At 50.1% G+C, this 10,709-nt stretch overlaps 1 protein-coding gene across 9 annotated transcripts in view; it reads left to right on the forward strand.

The window, feature by feature from the left end:
• Positions 1–10,265, forward strand: part of KANSL3 (KAT8 regulatory NSL complex subunit 3) — a 50,633-nt gene extending 40,368 nt beyond the window's left edge. For 5 of the 9 annotated variants that reach the window (XM_032958501.2, XM_032958500.2, XM_032958504.2 and 2 more), the window contains 5 exons: positions 128–236; positions 346–410; positions 663–903; positions 4,806–5,259; positions 9,134–10,265. In XM_032958501.2, coding sequence (XP_032814392.2) covers positions 128–236; positions 346–410; positions 663–903; positions 4,806–5,259; positions 9,134–9,563 — 1,299 coding nt within the window. In that variant the 3' untranslated portion in view covers positions 9,564–10,265. Of the gene's footprint in view, positions 1–127; positions 237–345; positions 411–662; positions 904–2,013; positions 3,227–4,805; positions 5,260–6,231; positions 6,314–9,133 lie in introns of those variants that run through there. The other 4 variants (XM_032958505.2, XR_012942475.1, XM_076068372.1 and 1 more) reach the window with 4 other exon arrangements.
• Positions 10,266–10,709: the final 444 nt, after the last annotated feature.

The raw sequence follows: 10,709 nt of genomic DNA on the forward strand, positions 1-10,709 counted from the left end.
TTAACTCAATCCGTTATAAGTGTGGTTGTGTGTTAGTTTGTTGTGTGGTGTATTTCTGTGCTGTTGTGTGGTGGGTGGTTTCCTGTGAATGTGCTAGTGATGTTGATATCCGTTTTACGTAACACAGAGTGTGCTGGTACCCCTCGGACCACACAAGCCACCACCCCCCTCCTCCTCTTCCATCAAGCAGCTGCTTTCTGTGGGGAAACTATCGACTGGACTGCCCCCTAAGCCCGGTGAGTATGGGGTCACACGGGGTAACACAGGGTCACAATCGCACGCTCAGGGACACTTGCCCTTGTCCCCATGATCTCTGATCTTTTCTGCCCCCTGTAAACACCACAGGTGCAGTGAGACCGGAGGAGACGGAGCGAGAGAGCACCAGGGTGCAAGCGATCCAGCGTATGCAGGTGAGGAGGAACGCAGTGCGAGCCACGGCACCGCCGCTCCCACCCCCTCTTCAGACAAATGAGATCTGTATTGTGATTGTCCGGTTGTAGGAGCACAATTATAATTGGTCACAGAGATGAGATGTTTGTCACTGAGCAGCGCAATATTCGACTGTGCAGAAGAAGCGGTAGACCAAGGGTTTATATCTGTCTTCCTCCACCTCATCCTCCTCTCTGCTGCTCTTCCTCTCCTCGCTTCACTGGCGTCACCAGTTCCATGACTTCCCTCTCACGACGGCCGGGCTCACAGTGCTGGGCACGCCGACCGTCACGCACGCACGCATCCTGCAGCAGCTCGAGCTCGCCGCTGCCAGCACCGCCACCACCCCCGCCATCACCGCCACCACTGCCACCATCACCGGTATCACCAGCAACTCGACAATAGTAGCGTCAGCACCGATGCCGCAAAGGGGCTCTCCGACAGAGGAGGGGGAGGCAGCTGCGTCGGGTGGAGGTGAGAGATCACTATGGTAGTGGGGGGAGGGGTGAAGTGTGATGATGGTGATGTGTGCTGTGGTGAAGGTGGTGATGTGTGTGCTGGTGGAGGTGGTGATGTGTGTGCTGTGTGGGCTATCATAGGTGCTCGCGCACAGCACTTGCCCCAACAGTCTAGCTTTGTTGATGTAATGTTGCGTTGATGGTGATGGTTTCGTAATGTTTATTGTTGTGTTGGTGGTTATGGTTGTGGTTATGATTGTTTTTATGGTAATCTTTGTGGTTATTATTGCAATTGTGGTTATGTTTTTGTGGTTATTGTGGTTTTGGTTTGGGTCATCATTGTGGTTATCTTTGGGGTCGTGATTATCATTGTCATGGTTATGATGGTCGTGGTTATTGCTGTTGTTTTGGTTGTGGTTATCGTTATCATTGTGGTTATCGTGATGGTTGTCAGTATCATGTGCATGCCGCTCTGGGCATAGCAATCCTCACGAGCCGCCGCCAGGCAATCCTATCCTGCGCTAGCCGCCACGCTGAATATAAGCCAAGGCCGTGGTGTCGAAGATCAGCCTCAAATGTGTGTGTCCATGTCACCCGTGGTCTTCCCTGGGGGCACCTCCAGTCCCGTGATGGGCTGTCGACCATTGCGCGCAGGGCTCTGGCGTGATTTGTTGATGTGTCTGCCCAGGCAACGTGTCCGAAGAGCCTAAGTCTTCTGGCTCTGACTTTTTCATGCACTACCGGGCATCCCGTGCCAAGGCAGACCTCGACATTGGTGATGCATTCACTGAAGTGGAGGTGGAGTATCTGTCGCAGGCACCACTGGTCGAAGGCATCCAACTTCCTGCTCAGGGACGCCATCATTGACCATGGCTCTGAGCCATACAGTAGTGCGGGGAGGATATATGCAATGTATAGTCGAATCTTTGTTGCTGTTGTAATACTGGAGCGCCAGATGTGTATGTCGAGCTGTTTCATGCACTCGCGTGCAATTAGATTCGCCTTTTCATGTCTACCTTGGTGCTTCCAGTGTGTTGAATAGTGCAGCCGAGATAGGTGAACGATTTTACCAATTTAACATTGTTGCCCGCTCTTTGCACTTAAGGAAAGTTGTGTGGCTGCTCAGTTTTTTTCCCAGGCCAAATGAGAGGGCTTCACTGTGCATGACCTCCAGCGCAAGGAGATCATGCATTTCAGCTAGCAAGGCAACATCATCTGCATAGTCCAGGTCGGTGAAAGCCTCGTTACCTAGGATTACTCCCAGCAGCCCTTTTTGAACTGTACGCTGCAGTATCCAGTCCAGTGGGGCAAGGAACAGGTTCGGGACAATGGTGCAGCCTTGCCTTCCGCCACGTTGGATACTGAACCACTCGGACAACTCTTCGTCTACACGAACGCAACTGATTGTGTCTGTGTAGAGCTCCTTCATCCGATTCACGATCTTCTATGGTAATCCATTGCTTGTGAGAAGCAGCCAAAGAGCTTTGCAGTCGACAGAGTCGAAAGCAGCCTTGAGATCGACATAGGCTACCTAGAAAGGATGCGGAAACTCTCACCTTGTTTGTATGAGAGGTCAATATGGTGATGCGATCTACGGTGGAACGTTCGGGTGTGAAGCTGCTCTGTTCCATGCAGCGCACCTATAATAGTTTATTTTTTACTTGCCAGCAAAATTGAGGCAAATAACTTGCCAGGGCAGAAAGTAGAGTAATGCCACTATAGTTCTTGCACTCATGTCTACTCTCCTTACCCTTGTGGAAAGGCACAATGATGCCTTTCTTCCAGTCTGCCGGTACCGAGCCTGTCCTCACGTGTGCTGGAAGATCCTTGTTTACCATTTGATAACAGCTGGGCCTCCGGACTTCAGCATTTCTGCTGAGATGTTGCAAATTCCGGGTGCCCTCCCATTTTTCTTAGAGCAGCCATCACTTCTTCCTCAGATGGCTGTGAGCAAGAGGTGTTGGGATCTTCGGTTGCTGTTCTTCAGAGGGGGAAGAAGATGAAGGGTGATTCGGCAGCTGAGAATATAATTATTTCCAGTGTGCTAGTTTCTGCCTATCGCTGACCAGGAGGACACTGCAGTCCATGATTGGGCTGGACACTGCAAAATTATATTCTTGTTTTTTTCGGTAAAGTCACGTAGATAGAAAAAAAAATCTAAAAAGCAAAAAAATCTAAATTAAAAGCAAAAAACCCACAACGTTTCGATCGCAACACAAGCGGTCTTCTTCAGGTGGAGAGAAAAGAGGGGGCAAGCTTCCAAATGCAGCTGCTTATAAGGGCTCCAGAGTGAGTGAGCGGGGGAAAGGGCTGCGCGAGAGGCAGGGGGAGAGAGAGGGGGTGGGGCAGAGATAGGAATGGGGATAACAGCTGAAAGGAATGGTGATACACACTCCAGAGTGAGTGGGTGGGGGAAAGGGCTGCGCGAGAGACAGGGGGAGAGAGAGAATACATAAGGTGGAAAATTGGTTGATAATATCGACTGAATTGCTGTTCGAATGCCGGGCCTGAGAGTTTTTTTTATGTTGTATCGGGGAGATGGTCACGATTTTTTGCTCGGGAATCGTTTGAGTCTGATGCCAATGGTTGCGATAACTGGACGATGATCTGTGTCGAACTCCAAGCCCCGGTAAACTCTGCAATTTAGCAGAGCTTTCCAACTGGAGTTAATGAGTATATACTCTATTTTTTTCTCTCTGTGGCTGTCGTTTGAAAACCAGGTAAGTCTGTGAATGTCACGGGGTTGGAACCATGAGCCACCAGTTCTAAGCCCATTTCCTGCGTAGAATGTAGTAGCCTTTCAGAGTTGTCATTGGGGGTGCCACTGCCATGTGGATCGATCACAGTTTGGAGGCATTCTCTATAAGTGCCAGAGACTACATTGAAATCTCCAAGGCACATAATGAGGTCCCATCATTTTTTTAGGTTTAGTGACTGTTCTAGAGATTGGTAGAAGTGGTCTTCGATGTTGTTAGGTGCTTCGTTCGTTGGTACGTATGCCACATCAATGGATAAATCACCTAGGGTGTGCCTGAATCTAGCCATCGGTAGCCTGTCATTCACAGGGTGCCATTCTCATAGGGCTGACTTGGCTGTCCGATCAAGAGCAATAGCCACTCCAGCAAGCAGGGGAGAGCCATCAGGAGGCCCCGACCACAGGATGGTGTAGTTTTCTGCAGTGGTTTTACCAGCACCACGCTAACATACCTCCTGGAGGCCCATGATACTGATTCTCCCCCTCTCAAGTTATTTAACAAGTGTGTGAATTGCACCTCGTTGGCAGAGGGTTCTGATGTTCCAGGTGCCACTGCGAAATGGTTTGCGTAGTTTGAGGCTCTCAGTCATGTCCACCGTAGCACACTTGTCACAGCTGGCTGGTAAAAAACCAGGCTGTGCACGCCTTGCTAACCCACGCGACGAGCGATACAGTATAAAGACTTACGTGGTAGTGTCTCACATGGGGAATTCTTGGCAGTTATATACCCCTAGTCTCTTGCCGTGGGGCTAGGGTAGGTAGCTGGGAGACTTGATGTTGGGTTCCCTTGAGCCGGCGACCCGGCTGCTCCTTTCACCTTAGAGCAGGGGTAGCTGTTGCTGAACATCAGGACATATCCACATGCCGGTCGGCTCAGCACACTGCAGCTATCGGGCCAGCATTTGCTCCTCGACCATTTATACTCCTGGACATTCGGTTGCATATACAGACTCGGTGATGAACAGGGGAGACCACGAGAAGGTGCCTGTACACACATTTCGCAGCGAGAGGCCATAGCAAGACACATCACTGCCAACCCCCCCCCCCCTCCCCCCATCATGGTTGTGATTATTGCCGTTGTAATTGTGGTTATTGTTGCGCTTGTGGTTTACGCGGTGGTTGTGGTTACCGTTGTGGTTGTGGTTCTCTATGAATCTCCGCAGGCGCGACGTCAGGCAGCCCTGGAACTGTGTACGTGGTCTCCAATGCCAAGCTGAGTGCACTCACTCCTCGACACACCCCAACGCACATCCCAACACACACTACAACACCCTCCACCATAATACTCACAGCACACACCCCAACCCCCGCCACAACACTGACAGCGCACACCCCAACCCCTGCCGCAACACTCGCAGCATACGCCCCAACACACACCCCAAAATTTACACACAAACCAGCCCCCGCCACAACGCTCACAGCGCACCCCTCCACTCCCGCCACAACAGTCACATCGCACACCCCAAACCCCACCTCATTACACACACCCACACACTCAAAGGAGAGACATCCCCCATTGCCAGCCATCATCTCCACAAGTCAAAGAGCATCAGCAGCAGCACAATCTTCAGCAACAGCAAGTGGTGCACATGGGGGTGACGAGGTTGGCATAACGAGGTGAGTGACCACTCACTGTGTGTGTGGGGTATGTGGAGTATGTGTGTGGTATTGTCTTTGGTGTATCTAAAAGTGCATGCGTGTGTGTGGAGCGGTGGCGCAGCACGCTGCTCTACGAACCCGCCTAACCGACCAACATTGGTAACGATTATCTCAACCGGTCCTGGGTCTACCCTAGGTCGACTGAACCTCAAATGAGTACCTGCTGTGATGTGTTAACATCGCCACTGGAGAGGTAAATGCAGTTGGGCGTGGTACTGGCCACCCACCCCATGGTGTGCTGTGCCGGCCTTCATAGGTGCTCACCAAAAGCACTTGCCCCCAACAGTCTGTTAGGACTACACGGGGGATCTTGGTATTTGTTAGCGTGCTTGTTCGCTAACACAGGTGTTTATGTATTTGTGTGCATGTTTATGTGTACATGTTATATTGTGAAGAACTATACACTACAGTAGTGTACAGTAGTGTGTGGATATAATGTAGGGATGCAGGCAAGGCTAATGAGTCAGATGTCTTCTATGACCTCTTGTCCCAGGTGCTAGCTAAAGTGGCCCCTCAGGATCGAGTCATCTTGTTGGGTAACCTTAATGCCCGAGTGGGTATTGACACAGGCACCTCAGCCGGAGTCTTTTTCTTTTGCATGGCAGGAGGAAAGAGCAATCGGTTGTAAACGTGTTTTAGTTGATTGCTACGTTTTTTCAACTAATGCAAGGAGGCATTAGATATGGTATGGATTGCAGCGACAGACACCACCAGAACGTTGCATGGATGGCACATTTGTCGGTGGTGTGCGTGATGATTTGGACCATGGTCATAGTTTGGCGGTTCGTTGACCTTCCATTTTTGGAAGGTAAATGTTCGTCTCCCGTGTTTAGTTCGAGCGCGATGTAGCGAGGTCCATAGTTGTGGGAGAGAAGCCCGATACTTTCACATTCTGGTCCTCAATGACGTTTTTGTTTGCCATCTCCATAGCCACCCCCGATTCCGTCCAGCGAGTACCGATGTTGGGCCGGAGTGATTGGAAGGCATGGGCCAGGTCAGCTCAATAACAACGGTAGGAGGCTGCTAGACTTCTATGCAGTCCATGGGCTTGTAATCACCAACATGCTGTTCCGGTATCGGCACATCCACACAACATCATGGATGCACGCCAGGTCCATGCAAAAACATATGCTGGACGATATAGTGACAGAACAGTGGATGTGGGCCCATGTTCTTGACACCAGAACTTACAGTGGAGCTGATTTTCCCACTGACCATTGGCTCGTCATCTGTAAGTTGTGCCTACCATGCTTCCACTCCGGTGGTGGGTGTCCATCTAGGACCCCATTCAAACCCATAGTGGCCTGGTCTCAGCTATCTGATGAAAGTTGCAGGCAAGAATGTCATCATCACTTGCAGCTGGGGTTGGCATTCTCACCTCTTTCCTCAGATTCCAAGGGGAAATGGGTGAGGATTAGGACTGTAACTCATTCGTTTACAAAGGCTGTATTGGGTACACAGTTGAGACCTCCCCAGAAACCTTGACTAACAGAGATGTTCTGGCTAGCTGGGAGAAAGCAACAGGCCCACTCCAACCGTCTACAACATCGAATAAGGAGACTTATCACAGCCTTTGTTCGGAGGTTCGGAAAGCCATATGGCTCTGCAAGGATAAATGGTGGTCACTGGTTGCTGATGAGATGGAATTTGGCTCAGTAGCTCATCATCATGAATCTGTAAAGCCATCAAAAAAGTAACTTGCAGCACCACAACAATCAACAAATAGTGATCTGATCTCTGACCCCCAAAAGCAGGTCTGCAGGTATTGTTGAGCATTTTTGTGAGACCCTGGCTTACAGTCTAGCTGAGAGAAAGTAACAGGCCCACTCCCACTGTATACAACATGCCATACACAAAAATGATGAGGCTTTACCACTGCCTGGGCTCATAAGTTTGGAAAGCTGTGTGGTACTGCAAGGATGAGGGTTGGTCATGCGTTGCTAAGGAGATGGAAATGGCCTCAGTTGCACGCGATCACGAGTCTCATTAATCCCATAAACCTCCGACCCTATGGAACAGGTCTGCAGAATTGATAAACATTTATGTCTTGGGGGAGGGGAAACCCCTCAACTCAAAACATGGGGCAAGGTTAGAGTTGACAATGCTGGGACTGCAGCACCTCAATTATAACAGGAAGTAGCCACTGTCTGTGAGTGGTTGGCTGGTGTGCCATTAGTTGAAGAAGTGTGAATAGCGATCCAGAGTTCGAAACGGGCTAAAGCGCCGGGCAGAGATGACCTCTAAAGGGAACTGCTGAGGCAGGGTGGCGTTTTTATGCAGGCTACCCTATGTGACCTCCCTAGAACCATCTAGTCTGCCTGAAGGGTTCCGCAGGATTGGAGGGATGCCCTGGTGCTCCCCATTTTTTAAAAAGGAGGAACCGACTGATTGCCTCTTCAGTGTGCTGGCAAGGTCCTAGCAGGTATTATCACCTTGCCAGGTACACTGAGAAGAAGCTTGCAGAGCCCCAATGTGGTTTAAAGTCGGGGCGGTCCTGCCCCGTATACCATTTTCCCTGTACGTCTGCTACAGCAGAGGTGTATAAATTGTCAACAGGACCTACATCTATGCTTTATTGACCTGGTCAAGGCCTATGATATGATGAGGCCTGGGCTTTGGGTTGTCATGTTTTTGGGGTCCCTGACTCTGCTCACAATCATTAAGGACCTTGATGGTGGCCAGTTCCGAGTAAAGCTGCGTGGGTGGGAGTCGAGGTCCATTACCTGTTCACATTGGGGTGTGACAGGGATCTCCTCTAGCCCTTTCATTATTTACACTTAATCGACCATGTCATTTAAGATGCTTTCATGGCTTTACCGGAGGAATGTTCATCTGGTACAGATACAATGGGAGACTGAACGATGCCTGGGTAGGGTCAAGGGATGGCTGCCTATTGATCAACCATGTTATGTATGCTAATGATTTGGATATTGCAGCTTACTTTGAGGAGTTGACGTTACTACTGAACCTGGAGTGTGCTATTAAGAAATGGAGCTTCACAATTAGTCTGACAAAAACAAAGCACTTGCCTGGGTGTTTTACATCATAAAATACTCGACTCCCTCAACTCCGCATGAGTGCAGGGGCATTTGTCGACAGAGTGGAGAAGTTTCTGTACCTGGGCAGTGTGCTTATGATCAGCTCTGCTTTGACAGCAGAGGATTCATTTCGAATCAGTTGAGCGCCATTATCTTTTTATCAGCTGTGTAACACCGTGTGGAAGCTTCTTGGTCTGTCGCTCGACACAAAGCTCTCAGTCTTCTCAGCCACAGTTATTTCCTCCACTCTCAATGCTCATGAAATGTGGAGCCCTAAGAGCATCTGGGAAGTTGGAGGGAGTCGCCCTCCAGCAATAGCGGAGGGCAGAGGAGCAATGCTCAAAACAGCAAGTGGAGCGTGGGGTGGCTAAAATGCAGCGAGTTTGCACAGTGAGGAGCACATCTGTTGCCTTTGCCAGTCACCTCAGTCATTCAACCCATAGCACCTGGATTTGTCCCGTGATTGCCTGCCAGCAGTGAGCCTTCGACACTTCACATGGCCTCAAGAAGCACCTAGCTTGGCACAAGTGTCATGGTGATGTCACCGCAACTGAGTGGCGAGCAACGGTTGTTGTATGTGCTTGTGTCCATGCTCATTTAACCCATATCAGCTGCCACCTGTGCGTTGACCTGCCAATGAGCCTCAGACACTTTACGTGATGGCCTCAAAGTGCACCTCACATGGTACACTTAATGGCAAATGGTAGTTGTGCATTTATAAAAGCTTGTGTGTATATGTTAATGCCTGTGCCCATGTATCTTTACTTATTTGGTTTGTGTATGTGCATCATCAGGCACTTCATCCCGTCCCCTGAGCATGCGTCTCACAAGATCTCCGAAGCTACAGAAGCCACCACCAACACCACCACCAATCCTACCACCACCACCAATCCTACCAACACAACCATCACCAACAACACAATCACCACCAACAACACAATCACCACCAACACCACAATCACCACCAACACAACCACCACCAACACAACCACCAACACAACAACCACCACTTCCACTACCTCCACCATCATAGGCCACAACACCACTGCCTCCCACAACACTCTCGCTCTGACCATCACTACTACCACCACCACCCACAATGCTGCCACCAACACTACCGTCACGCTCCCTCGTGTGCCAGTCGCCTCGGCTCACACGTCCATCGCTCTGTCCAGGCCGCGTCGCTCCTGCACAGCCCCCCATGGCACCAAACAGCCCTACTGACTCACCACGGTGGGGGGTCCCTGGGTGAGGAGTCAAATGCGGCTCCCTCGCCAGTTTGTCCCCTCTTGGTAGCCTGCAGCCTGGATGGCCTCCTCTGGCCTGTGGGCTCCGGGGCAGTTTCACTGTCTGCACGATTGATAGCCACACCACTCAATAAGGAGTGGTGTCGGATGAGCGAGTGGTGACGGATGAGTGGTTGGGGAGTAGCTAGGCACAGTAATCACGATGTGCATTTGTCCAGGAGAGTCTCACCGATTTTTCAAGAATCCCTTTCAGGAGGATCCTGTTCCACTGGGATGTTTGGCCATTAACTTGTTTTAGTGAAAATTTGGCTTTGTGCGCGAGGAAACCGGAGAAAACGTGGCACACTCTGCACAGATGCATTCAAGAATACGTTTCTGTGCTGTGATCCTGCCACCTCACAGCGGTTGAGTGGTTGGGCAGTGGTTAAAGTAGTTGATTGGTTATTTTAATGTTGAGCAGTAGCCGAGTTAAATATTTAAGTTGTGCTTGAGTGGGGGTTAAAGTTGTGGTTTGGTAGAGGTAATGCGTTGTGTTTGAGGTTGTGTGTTGCTGCCTCCCACCAACTCATTACAGTGATGATGTAAATGTTTGTCTGAAAAGCGTCGCGAGTTAAGATTCTGGATTGCGTTCCGGTTTCTGTTATCGACTCAGATTCTCAATAAACATGGAGAAGCGAGATTCGGGCTGTGAGCTCATTTATGCGCGGTGACTCCATCATTACTATCATTATTGCGTGACACCACCCAAAACATTACCATCAACATCTGTTCACATCACTACCACTCAATTTCCGTAAACAATCATTACCATCTGCAGCACCATCTGTGCAGAGGGAGATTGTCTCTGTAGAGAGGGTCATTCTGTTTTTCCCATGGTGTACGGCAGTGGTTCTCAACGAGGGGGGGGTGGTGGGGAGTGGTACGCAGACCCATTCAGGTACATGGCAATGCCCTAGGTGGTATGTAAGGTAATTTATAAATTTGAACCACTCCAACACGTTGGTTGTAGAAAAGGTGTGAGAAGATTTTATTTTCTGCAGCATGCGAGCATGTCAACTTCCACCATCAAAAGCGCTCCAAGCCTTCCCCAATCCTCTCCTACCGCCACTTTGTTGCCAGGTTT

The sequence above is a fragment of the Petromyzon marinus genome, chromosome 21, assembly GCF_048934315.1.
Source record: "Petromyzon marinus isolate PM22_M1 ecotype Great Lakes invasive population chromosome 21, UKy_Petmar_22M1.pri1.0, whole genome shotgun sequence".
NCBI lineage: Eukaryota > Metazoa > Chordata > Hyperoartia > Petromyzontiformes > Petromyzontidae > Petromyzon > Petromyzon marinus.